This window comes from Echiichthys vipera, assembly GCF_963691815.1.
Source record: "Echiichthys vipera genome assembly, chromosome: 1".
NCBI classification, from domain to species: domain Eukaryota; kingdom Metazoa; phylum Chordata; class Actinopteri; order Perciformes; family Trachinidae; genus Echiichthys; species Echiichthys vipera.
This window is the reverse complement of record NC_139826.1, coordinates 29,093,009-29,112,917: the sequence shown is the minus strand read 5'-3', so window position 1 is coordinate 29,112,917 and position 19,909 is coordinate 29,093,009. Positions and strand designations below refer to the sequence as shown.

Sequence of the window (19,909 nt, the reverse complement as noted above, 5' to 3'; positions counted from 1 at the left end):
GTAGTTCAGCAGGAGCTCCATCAAAGGATGCGGATCATTACTTACAGGCAGTTACATTACACCAATGTGATCAAAAAGTGTTGATTGAGGTGATGATGAAAGACTAACGGTTCTGAACTATATGTGCAGCTGTGCACTGCAAGAGGTGCAATACATCCGTGTTTGTGTGTGCGTGTGTGTGTGCGTGTGCGTGTGCGTGTGCGTGTGCGTGTGCGTGTGCGTGTGCGTGTGCGTGTGTGTGTGTGTGTGTGTCTGTGTGTGTGTGTTGTGAAGCATTGCGTTTTTCATATATATATATATATATATATTAGAAATTGTGCTCCAGCAAAAAAATTAAAAAGCACTTATATGTAGCCCTCTATAGATCGGCTTATTTAAAGCTACCACACATACTTAGTAACTTTTTCTTCTGGTTTGTACCCTAATTGTTGAATGCACTTATTGGAAGTCGCTTTGGACAAAAGCATCAGCTAAATGTAATGTAATGGAATTTAATGTAATGTAATGACAATAATGCAAATTTGCACTCTCCAAAGCAGCTTGATGAAGAAATTAACACTTTAAGCTTTGAACACATGTGGTGGCATTGATATGCAGATGCAGGTAAACAAATAAAATAGGCTTGAAATATACCTCCATTCTGTAACATCCTTTTAATGCCATAACACCATAACACCATACTCTTCTAAACATCATATGAAAGCATGAGGCTGGACAATATCCTAGATTTATTGATTTGCTCACATTATGAATCTCCTACTGACAAAAAAATGTACTCATATTTTAATTAGCCTACTCATCTGAATTCAATAATACTTAACTGAAAGTAGCTACAAGACAATTACACAATCACATTTAAGCAGAAGGTCAAACAGCCAATAAGCCCACAGTGCCGTCACGGAGTAATTATTCAGTCCAGGAAAAGCATATCAGAAGTGAGCCAGCTCTATAAAGGAATTATAATGCACTGATGTTATTATTATAGAGGTAAATGTGACAATTCTTTGTGACTTGACTTTTGCATTCACCCCTACAGAAGTATACAATCTCAAATTGAACACTATGTTTTAAAATAGAATAGAATAGAATAAAAATACTTTATTGATCCCATGCTGGGAAATTGCAGTGGATTCATAAGCATATTAGGACATGAAGATACTTTTTACAGGTATGGCTTGGGCAGTGTGAATTCAGGATACTGATGCAGAGACTTTGGCTCATAGATTGAGACCTGTGGCCTGAGATATCCTCATGAGCTGGTGGCTTGTCAGATAAAAGTGAACTGAACACAGACTTCACTAACAAAACATTTTAAGCCAGCACAATACAAAAACTTATACTTCTAAATATTTTTGCATGCTTGACTGTCCTTTCAAATGTTTTGTTTGTTAAAAAGGCAGTATTTTTATTTGAAAGATTAAACTTTTCCTTCATTTGGATATTTAACCACCAATAAAGTAATGGATGTAAATTGCAAATGTAACTATAATTTGACCTTGACTGCAAGTTTTAGGCTCTGCACTAGCCTTTGTGTTCATCCATGTTGATTTACTGTGTACTGCATAGCAACAACAAAAGCATGCAATGCCATGGATACAGTGTCCGCTTGCCATCAATTTGATAGGATGTTCAAGGTATAATTGGTAGACTCACTGACATTGGCTAAGACCAACACTGAAGTTTGTAAAAGAACATATGTAAACTTAAGTTAAAAAATACTGTGTACAGAGCATTCACTTGTTAACTTTTAATTAGGAGAGGTTTTCATAAACATGAGGCTAATCACAAAGGATGTTTTTTGTCAGTGACTCTATTTGCCTACGAATGCATGTGTCCAGCAGTCCATTGTTGTAAATGTAAGTGTGTTTGTGTGTGTGTGTTGGCGCAGGGGTTAGGAAAGGTGCAAAGAGCTGGAAACAGATACAAATAAAATCACAGGACCTCTGCAGAAATAATGGGACATCTGGTCCAGACATCTGGAGCCAGAGGACTTTTAGGAGCTACCCGGCATCCTCTCACCTTGCGGGTAAATTAGCAAAGTGAGAAAATATGGCAGGAGTAAACGATGCTGACAATCACACAGAAGGAGGACAGTTGAGACAGGTTACTGTTGGAGGTCTTTTTTTGTCTCACATGAATACAGGGTTATAAAGGATGGACAATGTGGGAGTTAAAATGTGAATGTGTGTGTGTAAGACAGAGGTGTTTGAAAGTGAATGGAGGTAGTAACCATCTCAGTACTCTTTGGAAAGAATTGCAAAGTTTTCTTCATTTGTTGATTCTGTTGATGTAGTCTGAGATGAACACAGAGGTTTAATATGTTTGAGAAATGTATAGATCGATGAGATTTATCCTCACAATTCCAGGCATGACAAAGACAGCAATGGGCATTTGATATTATGTCAGGTAGGCTGTCCAATACATACAAGACATACAATATACATATTTTCTACATCTGAAGAATGTACCATTCACTGAGCTGTCACTGGCATTCACCAGTGTTTTTTTCTTTTTCTTTCTTTCCTTCTTAAATAATGTGGCGGCTATTTCTGAAAGGTCAAATTTGTCATTGACTAGCTTGTGCAATTATGTTCAGAGTAAATCATGGTTCATTTCATGGCTTTTAACACTAGTTGTTCATACAGTTGGTGCATTTAGACAGTCATGCCATCCAAAGAAATAGCAAAAATCTCGCAAAGAAAGCTGAGCTTTAAAGATGCAGTGTGGATTTGCAAGTGCACAGCATGGACTCATAGGTATGGTGTCTGCTTGAGAGAGAGAGAGAGAGAGAGAGAGAGAGAGAGAGAGAGAGAGAGAGAGAGAGAGAGAGAGAGAGAGAGAGAGAGAGAGAGAGAGAGAGAGAGAGAGAGAGAGAGAGAGAGAGAGAGAGAGAGAGAGAGAGAGAGAGAGAGAGAGAGAGAGAGAGAGAGAGAGAGAGAGAGAGAGAGAGAGAGAGAGAGAGAGATGATGTCAGATGTGATATTGATGACAAGCCAGTGCACTTGTCTCATGTTTCCCCTTGGCTTAATGTAAGGTCACAGTGGAAAGGTGGGACAACAAATGCCACCAAGTCACTCTGACAGCCTGACCCCTGGGAGAGAAAATACCCTTTTAATCAGATGCCCCTCCTCCCAAGTGACCCATTCCTTCTCAAACTCTCTTCCACTTCCTCCTTGCCTTCTTTCTTCTCGTCATGTCCAATTCATCTTTTCTTAACCTTTGCTTTTCTCTGTGCTGTCTTCTGTGCCACCAACTGTTTTGCCCTCTTTGTTTTCTTTCCCCTTTTCACTCTACATGAAGATATACATACACACACACACACACACACACACACACACACACACACACACACACACACACACACACACACAAACACACAAACACACAAACACACACACACACACACACACACACACACACACACACACACACACACATAAAGATACAAAAGCAGACACACATCCTTCTCTTCCCTGGCAGTTTCCTTGGGCTCTCGATCTAATGTCACAAATGGGTAATAAAGATGCCATCAAAAGGACACCAGAGGATCCGCATTCTGCTTTTGTTCCATCCCGCTTGTAACTCTCCAGAGAGAAGAAGGACATACATCACCTGCAGAGCCTGCTGGCATAGAATTATGTTGTTTATAGCAGCCTGTTCCCATGCTGATCCAAATGTGTAACACCCATGTGCACAGAGAAAGAACGGGAAGTATACCATGCAAATACAGCTGCCTGCATTCTACGGCACAAATGCTTGCCAGTAAGTGCAGACCATTAAGTGACCGAAAATATAAAGCAAAATGTATCTTAGATGGCTCTACTCAGCATGCTAACCGCAGAGGAGATGGAAGAAAAAAATGCAGGGAGAGAACAGGAAGCGCATACTGTATTTAGTCAGATAGACTCTACCCATAATGTCTCGTCAGATATGACCTTGAGCAAGTCCATTGTCTCCCATGATATTCACTTACAGTGTCACATCAGACCACTTACAATAAAAACAACACAACAACAGCATCCCAATGATGTATCGCTGCACATCAGTTGCATTAGCAAATAGCTGGGGCAGGTTTGTCATTTCCAGTTATCGAAGCAGTACAGTACATTGAATTCAAATGTGTTCCTACTGAAATCTTTATGATTCTGTCTGTATTGTTCATGTGACTGGCTTTACGGGGAATTACATTCCATAACAACTGTTTCTATAAAACATTTAACAAAAGAACATAAATGAACATGAATATCATAAACTAGGCATATAACAATGCCTATACATGCAGGGTACAGACTACATGGAAGCCAGCTGGAGCTTGGCCCTTCTTAATAAGACATGAGCTTTCCTGAGAACATGATTTGTGACATTAGGGGGGTCCTCTAAATCTATATTGAAAACATGCTATTTTTGCCATGTTTTTCTATTTTTCTGTATCTACATTATCATGAATCATGTGTAAAATTAGGTCACTCTTGATGTATGATTCATGCATGCTATTCTTGCCATTACCATTCAAGGCAGCACAATATCAAATAATACACTTCATTCACTTAACTTAAAGATCAGAAAAAAATTAACTTTCTTAGACTGTATGGAGGTTTGATGTAGTCATTAATGGATTATTATACTGTATGTCATGCTTGCCAATTTACAGGCTTTTTTTAAGTAAAAGGGAGATATGTGCCCTGATTTAAAATTATTGCACATATTCATATTGTGGTAGATATTTCACAAAATACAAGACTTGTATGTGCATATCATTTTGGACATCCAAAATATGTGAGTAATTTGCTGCATCTCTCCCCCTCGCTCTCTCTCTCTCTCTCACCCCATTTCCTGTCCGTCTTACTATTAAATAAAGGGTTGAAAAACTGCACAAATAAATAATTCCAGAATTATCTCACTTCCACGAGTGTGTTTTATTTTCTCAGCACACAGTCAGCCGTGCTGTCCTCCAACTCATGGTGAGTCACTTGACTGTACTTCTGTGTGAGGAGAGGCTCAATTGGGGTGTGAAATGGTTCAAACTGTGATAATCCAAACACTTGTTTTTGAATGTGGGCAGTCCTCAGGAAAAGTTATTCATAGTGGCACAGCTGTTTACAATGTAATGGATGTTCGTAGCAAAATGTCTTTTTGATCGTGAGGAAGTCACAAAAGCTTCAATCACAACTTCGGCCTCAAAATCATTGCACAATAAAATAGCACAGTAACTGGGGTTATGTCCGCTGCTGTAGGCAGTGGTAAGTCCCACCAAGGGGCAACCCGGAAAACACCTATTTGCATACACACACATCCACACCATGATGCGCACCAGACAAACACACTAAATATAAGACAGTTGCATCAGAATAACAGTCATAATACTTCCTTCCCAGAGAACTAAACAATTCCCATGTAATGTTTAGTTCCAGTTAAAATTCAATCTAGCCAAGACAAAGAATCAACCATTACATTTTCAATACACTTTTTGTGGCAAATCTGCAGATGTAAATCTTAGTCGGATGTCCACTTTCTCATCAAAACTCAATTGTTGTTGATAAACACAACTGGTGATTTGTTCCCCTCTGTTGTTAGAGCAGTGGACCAACACAGAGTTAAGGATGTGCCATTTCACTGAGCATGTATCAAAAACTCTTTGTCCACAATTGAACTCAGCTCCGCCTCAGCAGGGAACAGATCTGACACTTCAAAACATTGCGGCACTTTTACACTCTCAATAATAAAGGAAAGGGGGTGGATAAACTCATTCTCCTCTTAAGTAGCCATGAAGACAAATCAACAACTTAGACCTGAAAATGCGTCAGGGTGCAAACAGGAAACACACAACCGAGGAGAACCATAATAAACCAAAATATGATTACTAGGCCTTACTAAGGTAAACAGGAGAAAATAATTGTGAACAAAAAGGGTGCCCACCCCTTATAAATCCAGTAGTATACAACTTCCTGATATAGATGTGTAGGCTGAATGCAAGGGTTTGTGTGGCCGGTTTGGAAATTGGAGCCAATCCACTGCGACAGCGGCGGGTAATTAGTCCCACCAATGGCCACCTCATTTCTGAACACACCTATTTGCATACACATATATACACACAGGACACACACCCTGCACACCAGACAAACACACTAAATATGACACAGATGCATCAGGAGAAGAATAATAAGATTACAATCAACACTGGCATCTTGTTCTAGATTGTTCTGTTACAGTCGCAAGAATAGACCTTGAAGTCACATGAAAGCCATGCGTGACTTGTTACATAAACAGAAGTGCCTACATGTGAGACTTACATGGTAAGATGTCAAACCACTGGCTTGAATATCCAATGTGTTTGAGAAATCTCCTATGTTGCCCTCCCTTTGAACTATGTTGTTCCAGAGACCAAGTGATCTGAATAATCTCAAATCCAAGCTTTAAAACAGTGGTTCAGAAACCCATGCAGGGGAGAGGTGGGGGATAGATGCACATTAATGCTGTTTATCCACTTTTGTAAATCTGAAATTGCATTTATACAGCTCCTGCAGGGCATTTATGTATAGTTTACATGGGTTAGTGCACTCTTTCACACCTTATCCCATGGGATCTCACATTTTGTCCTCATATTTTCACACAAGCACAGAGCGACCATTAACCCGCTATCCTCTCATGCTAGGTGGAGATCAAAAGCAATAAACCCATCCCTGCACTGAGGGATGTAATATATGCCAATTCTAACATAAGCATTTAATTTGAGACTGATACAAAAAAATATTCCCACTCAAGTATCCAGCGCAAGCTAATTATTGGGATACAGGGACTATAAAGCAAACAGACTGAAACATTTTTACAGTAGGTTTATATATCCTTATATTCATTTATTTAAGGACTGTTTGTTTAAAGGAAGTGTACTCAATAATCAGAAAATGTATAAAGCACAGTTAATATGTAGCAGCAAAGAACTATATTCTGTGTAAAGATACATCTGACTGAAGGAGAAATCTGCAGAAAGTTCATTTAAATGAATCTGCAGAGACGAGACACAATAATATTTACACTGGGCATTCATTCATGTTCACACTGACATGCAAACTAAGATAATGAAGATTATAAAGAGTCACATTTCAAATAAGTCTTTCATATAAATGGGTCAAGCTGATATTCTCAACTAAACTCCATGTCTAATAATTTTCTGCGTGAGAGCTGACACAGCAGAGTTTAATACTTCAGCTGGTTTAAAATCAGGGGCCTCCTTTATTATCCAGTTTTGTGTGTGAATCACACATACGCTTATTTCCACTGATTCCCTCTTGTGCTGTGAACGCTTTGGTGTGTACATTTTGAACCACCCCTGTCATACACATGAATAAACCCCTAGGTGGTAGAAAAGAAATCACCAATATATAAACCAAACTTCTTAAATTACAGGAGAAAAAAAAATGTAATACTGTAAACTATATCAGTATTGTTCTTGTCGTGGTACCTGAAAATAAAGTATGCTTAAACCTGCCACTGCAATACAGGAGTTTTAGATGAGTAGTATATTTCCTCTAAAATCAAAACGCTCACAAGGTCATAGGCGCTTCTGTTTATTTTGAGAACAAGAAAATAATTTGTTTTGGGAGGGAATTTCTATTAAATCTACTTTGATCTCCAACCTTTTCCAGGAGTTCCTCTATTTCATTGTGTTTTTCTAGAACTGCATAACAGACACTGAAAAGTCAAATAATCTGGATTAATGATGATAGATTAACTAAAACAACACGTTTCATACATTTTCTGTTAACCTGAAACTGATAAAATAAGATCAAAAATTACAATGCAATTTGCTCATCATCAATGGTTATCCAGCCTCTAGTTGGAGTTGTGTTCTCAGTTTTACCATCAGGATTTGGCCTTCAGGGACATCTCTCCCATGAGTGCCACTATTCCGCCATCTACATTATAAAAGATACACAAGGTGTACTGTGCCCACTTGTATATCTTTGCACTGTGTTGTAGGAGACATTAATAAGCCTATTTGTGGAAACAGATCAGTGTAGAAAAGGTGAGATTTAACATTGTTCATTGCGTACAGTTGTGCACAAGAATCTTCTACTGCTGTAGCCCCATCTATTTCAAGGTCCATCAGGTTGTGGTTCAGATATCCTCCATCTGCATAGCACTGTTGTGAAGCCTGGCTACTTCAGTCACTGTTGCCTTTCTGTCAGCTGTCTGCCAACTGTCAACCAGTCTTATCATTCTCCCCTGACCTCTCTCATTAACAAGATGTTTCTGCCCACAGAACTGCCCATTACTAGATGCCGTTTTTTACACCATTCTCTGTAAACTCTAGAGACTGTTATACAAAGTCCCAGGAGGTGAGCAGTTTCTAAGATAATCAAACGCCCGTTTGGCCCCATCAACCATTCCATGGTCAAATTCACATTTCTACTCCATTCTGATGTTTGCTCTGAACAACAACTGATCATCTTGGCCATGTCTGCATATCAGAACTCAGAAATGCCTTTATTGTCAATGTATAAAGGAATACAATGAAAACAGTTGTAGCAATCAAGTGATACATTGTCAACATAAAATCACAAGAAACAGCACATTTAGCACATGTAGGCTTTAATCATCGAGTTGCAGCCACATAATTGGCTGATTCAGTATTTGCATCAACAGGAAGGTGTAGAGTACCCGATTAAGTGGACACAGCGTATATTTTGTACTGAAGTACATCAAAAAAGAATGTCTTGTGTTATTGTGTGAGACAGTGTCTTTAATTGCAAAATGTTCATCAATTCTCCCCACATTTCTTATCACAATTTTTTATAACCTTAGTCCCCCTTCCGATTAAAAAAAAGGTGTTTTTCTTCTGTGGCTGTATGTCTAACATTGATATTAGAGAATTGTATCTGAACAAATGTTGTTACTAGAGAGGTGTTTTCACATTCCTCTCCTGAAGGAGGAGATGTTTGTGCACTTCTCTGCAATCTGAGATTCATCCATAATCCAGATAAGCTTTAGTTGGTACATTACTTATCCATAAAACCAATTGCCATCTGATATGTGAAACACTATTCAACGAGGGGAACGACTTTAATACATCAGGTGTTGTGTCGAAGTAGGTAACCCGTCCAACTGTCAACAAGGCTACGGAAGGTAGAGGTTGACCAATAGTGGATTTTTAGGGGCTGATATAATAACGATCCTTCGTTATGATCCTTCACATTTTGTGAAATAATCACAAAATAACACTGGTCGTCTCCACCTGGGTCGCTTCTCTCCTCTCTCTGCTGCCGCTGCACATGGCCCTTCTATGTGTGTGTGTGTGTGTGTGTGTGTGTGTGTGTGTGTGTGTGTGTGTGTGTGTGTGTGTGTGTGTGTGTGTGTGTGTGTGTGTGTGTGTGTGTGTGTGTGTGTGTGTGTGAAGAGCAGCTATCAGCCACTATCGGAGCCAAGTTCCGCCAATTCCGATAGTTTGTAGAATGTCATATCGGCGCGGATTCGGCCAAAACGATTAATCAGTCGACGTCTAATGGAAGGGGGCTAGGACACCAAAAAAACGGTGGCACTCTCTGGTAAGCAAAGTGGATCTGGATCTGGGGCTGCGCTGTTGGAGGGTTCCAGTAGATGGCACTAAAGTGAGGGATTCTGCTGGATTCAGGTGCTGTGTGGGTGCACTTGGGCCATTTATTTCTCTCTTTCTGTGATAGTGTGCCACCTATTGAGCTTCTAGTCTGACTGACGCCATGTTAGGGACATCAAAACTATACCTTAGTTGCAAATTGCTAATGTTAGCTCAATGGTTAGGTAGCCTGGGCCTCATTTTCGTCCATCCACCTGCAGGGCTCCACAAGTTGTACCTGGCGATCCACCCAAGGGGCTCTGCTGCCCTGCCGCCTCTTGTCTGAAGCCAGCTCAAACATGTAGGCCTATGGCTGATTCTCTCTCTTTTTAATGATACGTTTGTGTCTTTACATCATTGCTGTGCATGTGAGAATTACAGCTACAGTAATAATAATAATAAAACAGTAACGTCCCTTTCTAAAAACAGTTGTGTAATTTAATTTATTTCAAACATGTAAAAAAACAAAAACAAAACAATAACTGATGAAAGGAACAGTAAACATATAGCAAAATCAATATACAAATTCTAATAAACAACATAAATAATGCCCATGAAATAAATATTACATGTCTGAAAATTATTTATGGTTATTTGAAATGTTTTTGTGTCTTTTCCATCCTTCCTTTCCTTTTAAATAAATCATAACAGATTGAGACCTCAGCCATTAGAGCAGAATGCATTGAATTAAAAAAATACAAAAAAAAACACAGCAGATTTGAACCTTCCTTGTATTTCCGTTTGCTGTTCCCCATTTCCATTTTAATTTCTATGGACCTCAGTAGTCAGTAATCCCTCCAGAACACGATTATAGGGGAAATTAATATAATTACTGCCACACAAACTAATTTTCAATATGAAAATACTCACTGAGGCTTATTCAATGTTGTTATTATTATGAACCCGTTTTTGTGTTTGTTTGTTTGTTTGTTTCTATCTAAGGGGCAATTTAGGCCATATTTGTCCTGGTCATTATTTTATGAAAATAAAAGAATGTATATAAATATTGCAATTTTCTTGATGTGGTTAAACTTGGTGGTTAAACAATGCTGCTATGGCTGAAGCTCCTGTAAGCTAATAATTATGTCAAGTAGCCGAATGTGTTGTTTTTTCTCTCCAACTACGTGTGTGAGCAAATCCAGAGCAAAAATTGATTTTTATCTAACATTGATGAAGCAAATTTTGACTTTAGAGTTTTGAGTTATGGAAGAATAAGAAGTTGCTGAGGGATTATTTTCCATCAACAAATCATACCTCCATGGAAATTCTATTTTATACCTTAATTGATGTACTCAAAAACCTCAAATTGAGGCTAAGAAATTGTTACACTGTTAGCAGGCAGAAACAAAAACCTGTGCTTGGCCAATCGATAGAAACTTCATTATTGGGAAGCCTGGCTAGTAATCTCTTTGGCTGCAGCTGTGAGGGGCATACATTCTACCACAGCACCTTTTTATCAATGATATATCCAGCCTGCACCCGCAGAGGCACAAAGGCATACTCACACCACACCAAGGTTTAACACTGATGTACTATTTCACCATCTCTTTGTCTGTCCGTCTGTCTGTCTGTCTGTCTGTCTGTCTGTCTGTCTGTCTGTCTGTCTGTCAGTCCGTCAAATACAAGCTCACAACGTTTTTATGGTGTTTTTTTTTACGTTCTCCCTGTTTTTCTCACCCCTCCAGATGAGGTTTCTCACATTCATGTCAGGATGCATCTTTGGCAGCTGACAAGGGCAAATAGGGAGAAAACCATGGAGGGGAGCAGCAGGGGAGGTGTGAGGGGGGCGGAAATATAAAAGAAGAGCAGTTGAGTATTTTTTCAGTTAATAGAAATAGATCTTTGCGGTTCGAAAATTGTGTAGGGTAATATTACGTTAGGACAGCTCCATTTTACACCAAAATTGGTTCCATGATAGCAACCCACAGAGAGGTTTTTAAGCATTTTTCCTTTGTACCTAACCCTTTTTCAGAAAATTGGGTCTCCACAGGAAAAATGACAAATCATATACTTATAAGGAATATGTACTCTTACAAGTGTTTAGCCCCTGACTCAACTCTCACATTTAAACTAATTTAATACTGCCATAGAACAAAGGCCAATGAAAACACAACTGTAAATCTAGTCCCAAATTGCTTTTTGGACAAAACTAGAAAGAGCAAAGAAAAGTCTTATGGGTCTGGACCAGCAATATGACATACAGTGATACTGCACTACACTGCACGGTATACTGTATGTGTGATTGAAACATTACTTTTTATGTCAATTCAACCAGTAGATGGCAGTGACAGAGCAAGAACACCCATTGCTGACTTGATTAAAATAAAGCAGACACTTTAAGCAAAGATTAATCAAAGTTAATCATATATCTATGAAGATGTAGAAAAAAGGTTTAATGGTTACTTAAACTTACAAAAAAATACAGAATTAATAAAAAAATAAATCTACTCTTCTCTGCTTCTGCTTGGTGATCATAGAGTGGGGAATCATAGTATGTCCCCTTGAGACAGGGGATGCAGCTGCAGTGTGGCTGATGCACACTAGAATGCACCGGGCTGGAAAATGTTGCTCCAAGACAGAAATAAAGAAAGATAGGCTATCTATTGTTTAATACCCTCTCGTATGTGCCAATCTTGACTCTTAACTCTGACTGACATAATATATGATCACTGAATGAGAGTTCTGCCTTGTTGAATAGACTTGCTAAACAATGTGTGTGTGTGTGTGTGTGTGTGTGTGTGTGTGTGTGTGTGTGTGTGTGTGTGTGTGTGTGTGTGTGTGTGTGTGTGTGTGTGTGTGTGTGCGTGCGTGCATGTGTGCGCGCGTGTGTGTCTGGTACTCCATTGAACTGAAATATGTGTTCAATTTACAGCAATTATTGTTTTGTAATAAATATAGGAAATGCTTTGGTTTGTTTGAATGATTACATCTTATACAGGAGCTTCTGGCTGATGTGCATTGATATGCCAAGAGGAAATTCTACAGGCAAATGATTATAACTAACAATTCAGCTGATGGATATTTCTGGAACTGTAGACTACTATTGAAGCATCCATTCTCAATAACTAATTAAACAACGTTATAGATCCATCATATGTTACGGCCCCAAAGGAAACATTCATCTATTAGTATTATATATAGTATTTTTCCTTTTTCTACCTCCACCATGGATGTTATGTTTTCTGCTTGGTCTGTCTGTCTGTCTTTCTGTTAGTTATCGGTCTGTTAGCAGGATTACATAAAAATTACTGACCCGATTTTCATGAAACTTGGTGGAAGGCGTAGCCTGGGCCAAGGAAGAAACTATTTCATTTTGGAGTGGATCCGAATCTAAGGGCAGATGAAAGAATTACATTTAACTTTTTTAACATTTTGAGATAGGCATTTGCGCTGCATTCATTTGGTTGTCGGAATAACCTGAAACTCTCACTGTCCTTCTAGTTTTATGTTGTTTTTTTAATTTAAGTAAATTTGTTCAGATGCATGCAAGATGTTATAGTTTGCCAAGATTGACAATGTAATACATAAAGCTTAATTTTGAAAACGGTACAATAATATTAATTTATAGAACGAAAAACTACAAATCATCCCAGTAGAAGACATTGCAGACTTTTGTTGCACATGTTATTTTTCATAACACAGATTCCATACTAAAGTTTTCAATCTACTGAATCTCCTGCCACGATACTACACGATACGTCATATCCATCTTACTTAACAACCATGGAGAGCCGTCTCATAGCTATCAAGATAGCTTAGCAGCACGTTTGATTAAAAGAAAAGGCAAAGGTTAACAGGACATCTGTTGGGAAATCTGGACAGAGATTACCCAACCTCATCTCACACAGACTCAGGGCAGCAAATGATGTAATTAAAAGCAGAAGTAATACTGTCTCTTGGCCTAACTCAACCTTTGTAGTACTTTTTGACTGGCCACTACAATTTACACTTACTGTTAAATATTTTTTAAACAGGGTGAAAATATTTTATACAAATAAAACATATAAAATTAGTACAACATTTTTTTGAATATTTAATTACTTTTTTTGTTTATAGGATTAATGGAGACTGAAAGAAAACATACTGACAGGCTCAAAAGGTCACAGACATAGAAACCCAAATATTGCATGAACTTATTTGCTGTCCTACCAAGATTAATGACATTTTGACAACATGTCATAGGTTACTCCTGTAACCTATGACATGTTTGGAAAGGTATGTTATTGCAGACATGCTTTATATAGTGTCAAGTCATAACAAAAGTTATCTCAGGACACTACATATAGACTATGTCTAGACTACACTCTGATTTCTTTATGATTTGCAAAGACCCAACAATTCCCCCATGCATAGCAACCACACTAATAACATTAACAACTACGATTAAAAATAAACCAAATCAAATTCTGTAGGATGCATCACTGTCAAACCTCATCTCATTAATAGTAATTTGCTGTCTTTTTAAAATGTTGTATTCAAACAAAAGTGCATTGAACAAATTGGTTGATCTCATGAAGTTAAATACTTTCTGATGTGACATTCAAGGTAAGTGCTCTGGACTGACTCCTCACTGATGATCAACAACTGAACACCTCAGTCCCTCTGTACCTCAAGGCAGCTCTCAAATGACTCTCATTTCCCTGATCTGCTGCTTGGCCACGCTCTAAAGCCTCCCAGCTCACTGTGCCTACAGTCAGTATTTACAGAAATATTTCTGAGCTCAGCACATGGACCAAAAAAACCCCACAGAATGCTGGAAATGAGATGGATTTGTTCGGTATCCATTTTAATTTACTGTCAAGCTTATCATTGAAATAAACTGTATATTGTGTAAAATACCTCATAAAACTACTAAGTATACTTATATATGCTCACCAAATAACAAGAGAAATGGCTAGAAATATTGTCCACCCACCAGACCCTAATGATGAATAATGACAGCATAGACCTAAGGCAGTATGAGACAAAATGGGTGTGTGTGACACGCATTTCCTGAGAACTTCAATCACTCAATTTCTAGCAGCAGTATGCTTCCAATCCCAGCAAACAGCTGGCCCGACATTTAGAACACATGAGGATTAGGGGGTTGATTTAGTTAAAGGCTCAATCCAGAATCAGACCATAGCACCACTTATGATGCCAAGATCACCTCTCTGCTGGCTTTGTTTATGGTATTTCCATGCTTTTTGTATTGATTCCATACATACATGCTGTAGATGCATTAAAGCTAAACACAAAAATGATTTCACAGTTTGGTCAAGGTTGCAATCATTGTAAACAGAAAAATGCACTATTTTTCAAAGTCACAGAGAAAATACTATCTATTAATTTATCCATCATCCATCTATAACAAGAGAGATAAGAGAGAGGTTTCTAAGAGATAACTTAGAAACAAAAGAAGAAACATTATGCATCATCAATATAATATTCTGATTGATTGATTTATTCTGTGCAGTTTCTTTTTTTCATCTGTGGTGTTTTTAACTAATGCTGGATTAAAATAATCTCTTTGGATATTTTACTTCTTGCTCAGTCTCCCATGTCATTATAAGCTCAGTTGGTAACCATATGCATTTACTCTGCCACAGGAATTCAAGGTACGAAGCTGCTTGTGACAAAACATGGGTGTGTGTAGAAAGTGCAGGTGTGTGCGTCTTGATGAGTTTTGATAGATTGCATGAATAGGAATCTGTGAACTAAAGTAGATTTTCCAGTGGCCATGGCTCTCATTGGTTAGCATGAGGGACTGATTTACATATGGTGGGAGTGTCCTGAGCCAGCACTGGGATGAATGACTTGTTCAAGTCAGACAGCAATGAGGCTTAGCACTCAGCAGAGGTCTGCGCTGCTCAATGTTAAAAATGCCTAGGTTACTTAACTTGTCAGTCTTCCTGCAATAAGTGGAAAGTGCTGGACTAGAACATAGACATGTTCAACAGCAGACACCCCAGCCTTAGCAAAAGAGGAGGAATATGGGTAAGTTATATGATAATTCACTTTAACAAAACTAAAAGTACATTTTATAGTACTGTGAATATTGTTTTATATTAAGGCAGATATATGACTAGCTGATCTTCTGCTACACTACTGCTTGTTCTCATGTGCCATTTATGGCTTAAACCAGTGCAGATAAACCTTAAACTCTAAACAAATCTAGTTCCATGGATTGATTGGCTGAAATGATAATTATAATGCAAGTTAAGTGTAATGATTACAGTTCAAAACATCTGTGCTCTGCAACTACTGATTTAACTAAAAACATGACGCTCAAATTGGAAAATAATACATCAGGAATACCTCATTTTGCAAATAACATTCTCATTTGCAACTCTCTTATTAAACTGCATTATCTTTATTATATTTGATTACAGGGATTGTGCATCCTCTTGCTTTACACAAGCCCTCTTTCCTGTTTTGCAAATTTCAGCAAAGCAAAAGAGCTCATCTATAAGATAAAGGAGGGATTACCCAGGGGGACCTTCATAGGGGCCATCGGAGTAGACTTAAATTTGGATTTCACTGCGGAGCCCCCCTTCTTATTCAATCTCCCACAAAAGAAGATCAGTGGACATTATGTGAACCTAAAAAATACCACCGGGGAGCTTTACACATCTGCTACAGAGATTGACAGGGAGACCCTCTGTCCTGATAACTCGGAGGGACAGGGATGTGTTCTCTCACTGGATGTGTTTGTGTTGCCTCAGCAGTACTTTCAGCTTGTCAAAGTTAAGATCTTTATTGAGGATGTGAATGACAACAGGCCAAAGTTCCCTGTGGATGAGATCTGTATGTCTGTATCAGAAAACACCCCAATCAATGCTCGTTATGCAGTGGAGCAGTCTGCAGTTGACCCAGACCTGGGTCTTCACGGAGTGCAAACCTACTGGCTTGTTAATGACTTTGGTATGTTCACACTGGATGTTGAGGAGAATGAGGGTGGTGAGCTGACACCATTCCTTATTGTGACAGAGGTTTTGGACAGAGAGACCCAGGCTGAATACATTACAGATATCATCGCAGAGGATGGAGGGACCCCTCCTCTACTTGGAGCGGCTACTTTAAAAATTGTCATCACAGATGTGAACGATAACTGCCCCCAATTCGTAGAGTCGCAAATTAATGTCACTGTGCATGGGAATGCCACCAAAGGGGCACATTTGGCACGCCTGCATGCTTTTGACCCTGACCTTGATGCTAATGCTCAGATCAGCTATGCTTACAGTGAACGTGTGCCAAGGGACACCAGGAGATTGTTCCATTTGGACAAAATCACAGGGGTGATCAAGCTAGCAGGCAAAATAGACACTGGCACATCCACATTTTACAAACTCACCGTTCTGGCCAATGGACCTGGTTGCATCCCTGCAGTTGCCTCTGTTTTGGTCCATATCATCCTAGTTGTTACAGGGCCCCCTGCTGTCATACCCCGATACATTGCACTAGAAAAGGATGGTGTGGTGATGATAAAGGAATCTGAGCCAGCATTTTCTCCAATTGTTTTTTTTACTGTCAAAAACATTGGTATAAACCAAAGGGTGGACTGTCATTTGGAAGGGACTGGTCCCTTCAGGCTTGGCCCCTATCAGCTGTTTAAGAATGAATACCTGCTGGAGACTACAGAGCCCTTGGACTATGAGAAGACACAGGAGTATGAGCTAATCGTGGTTGCTAAGAATGCTCGAGAGCTTGTCATCAAGACCTTCCTCAAGTTGCAGGTATTGGATGAGAATGACAATGCACCAGTGTTTCAACAGTCTTTTGTGGAAATATCTGTGGAAGAGAACAATCCCCCAAATACCTTTCTGACCCAGCTCAAAGCCACAGACCAGGACAGCGAAAGCAGAGGGGAAGTCATCTACCTCCTTGGAGGTGACGCCCCAGGGATCTTTGTTGTGGATCGTGTAACAGGTGTCCTGACTGTGACCAAATCGTTGGACCGTGAAGAGAAAGAGACATACCGGTTCATAGTGAGAGCGGTTGACCAGGGGACACCCAGGAGGGAGTCGATTGCAACTGTGGTGGTGAGCGTGCAAGACCGCAATGACAACAGTCCACGTTTCATCAATAAGGACTTCACGTTCTTTGTGCCAGAGAATTTCCCAGGGTACGGAGAGATCGGGGTCCTCTCTGTGACAGACGCTGATGCTGGGGAAAATGGTTGGGTAGCCCTTTCCATCCTCAATGGCAGCGACATCTTCATGATTGACACAGGCCGAGGGGCACTGAGGGCCAAGACATCACTTGATCGTGAGCAACAAGGGACATACCAGCTGTGGATTGAGGCTGTCGATGGTGGAGAGCCTGCACTTTCCTGTGTGACTTTGGTGACCGTGCTGTTGTTGGATGTAAATGATAACCCGCCTATTGTCCTCTTCCCCCAATCCAATCAGTCTTACATGCTGGTACTACCCAATACACTTCCAGGAACATCAATAGCAGAGGTCTACGCTGTGGATAAGGATACAGGAATGAATGCTGTGATCGCCTATAGTATTGTTAAGAGGAAAGGTGGTGAGCCAGGGTCATTTGCCATTGACCCAGAAACAGGAAATATCACATTAAAGAGGGAGCTCAGCAACCGGGGCCTCTACAGCCTTCTAGTGAAGGTCAGTGATCATGGTCAGCCTGAACCGCTTTACTCAACAGTCATGGTTAACTTCTTTGTCAATGAAACAGTGAGTAACGAGAGCTACATCCAAAATCTGCTGACCAGAGAGGCTGAAATTGAGGTAGAGGAGAGGCCCTGGTACAAAGGCCAGATGACAGAGGGGCCTGAGAGGTATGAGTTGTTCCCCTGTCAACCTGTCCTCATTGCTCTTTCAGTGACATGTCTGGGGCTGTTCTTCTCGGTTGTTACACTGACATCTTACATATGCTGTAAGAGATATAAAAAGCAGCGGAAGAAAAGATCAGAAGTGGAGATACCTTTAAAAATGAAGAATGACTCTATGCAGGTTGTGAACAGAAAGCTCAGGCAGATCTCAAACATCTGACATTCAGTTTTCCACACATCCAAAAACCAACATTGTTTACATTAATGTTTACAAAACTCACAGTGAGAAGTTTAGTTCTTACATGAAGTTGCTCTTTTTACTTTTGTCATATGATTGTTAATACTGCAATATAGTGTGATTTGACTTTTGATATGCCATAAGGTTCTGTTATCAAAAAGGGCACACAGTATCAGCCTGTATTCCACTTTTTATCATTTCTATGAACTACTTTATAACACATAACCAAAGTAAGGAATACATTAATATTGGCTTCAAAGTAATAACAGCTTTATTTCAAAGTCATGAGAGCAACTCATTGAAGATTACCCAATCTAAGGTCCTATATAAATATTGTACAAAATGTTTTACAACTTTATATAAAACTTCTGCATCACATGAAAAGGACAAGTCAGTTCAAGCCACAGCAAATGTTACTTTCTTCAATATCGTCTTAGAAAAATTGAATCTCTTTACACTACCTGTCACAATTATGAATGTCATGGGATAGTGATTACACTTTGAAGTTAGGTACATCTGGAATCAGTTATTTTTTTGTTGCAATACAATATATTTAGCTATATTCATGAAGTGGCTAATCTGTTATATTCGGAGAGCTCACAGTGTCAATATACATCAAACTCTATAGTTGTGTTATATAAGTTGTAACATGCACAAATTCTCTGTGCGTGACTATTCATATTTTAAACTGAATACACTAGATTGACCAAAAAGGTCAATATTTTCTTAATTCCCAAAGCTTTCTATTGCATCTCACAGTCTTCAGTTGTAATGGGGTGGTATGCATTACGTAAAATACAATGATATGTAAGTTGTATACCGTTGCAGAAAAAGCTAGTACGTGGACCTTGAGGTAAGAGTTTTCTTTTTGAAATTGTATGATGTCTGAGAACCATAGCTAGTAACTAGATGCACTCCTCTCTGAAAAGCTGAAAGCTAACAGTTGTTACTGATCACGAATGTAAAAACCTTTAAATACCATCTGGGTATAGCAAGGAGTCCCATATTTTAACACTGAAAATTCTTAATTGTAGTCAAACTTCTTTGTCATATAACTGCTTCAAGTTACCTTCCTTTATACAACCATGCAATTTGCAATGTGTCTGTGAAAACATGTTATGTGTTTGTGAAAGAAAATCAAAGTAACTATTAAAGATGATTTATTTTTGTATAATACATTGGATGTTCTTTTGTATTTAAATCACTTACATATACCTAAATATTTTCAAATATGTGTGTATAAGAACTCTGTGATATCAAGAAAGGTTTAAAGTCTCAGATGAATTGGCAGATTGTTTAATGTATGGAA

General features: G+C 39.0%; 1 protein-coding gene across 1 annotated transcript; it reads left to right on the top strand.

The window, feature by feature from the left end:
* Nucleotides 1-15,485: 15,485 nt before the first annotated feature.
* Nucleotides 15,486-18,582, top strand: pcdh20 (protocadherin 20; the record flags this gene model as incomplete). The annotated part of the gene is made up of 2 exons (XM_083917698.1): nucleotides 15,486-15,565; nucleotides 15,961-18,582. The coding sequence occupies exons 1-2, from the start codon at nucleotides 15,518-15,520 to the stop codon at nucleotides 18,580-18,582; spliced, it is 2,670 nt and encodes an 889-aa protein (XP_083773824.1). The 5' UTR covers nucleotides 15,486-15,517.
* Nucleotides 18,583-19,909: the final 1,327 nt, after the last annotated feature.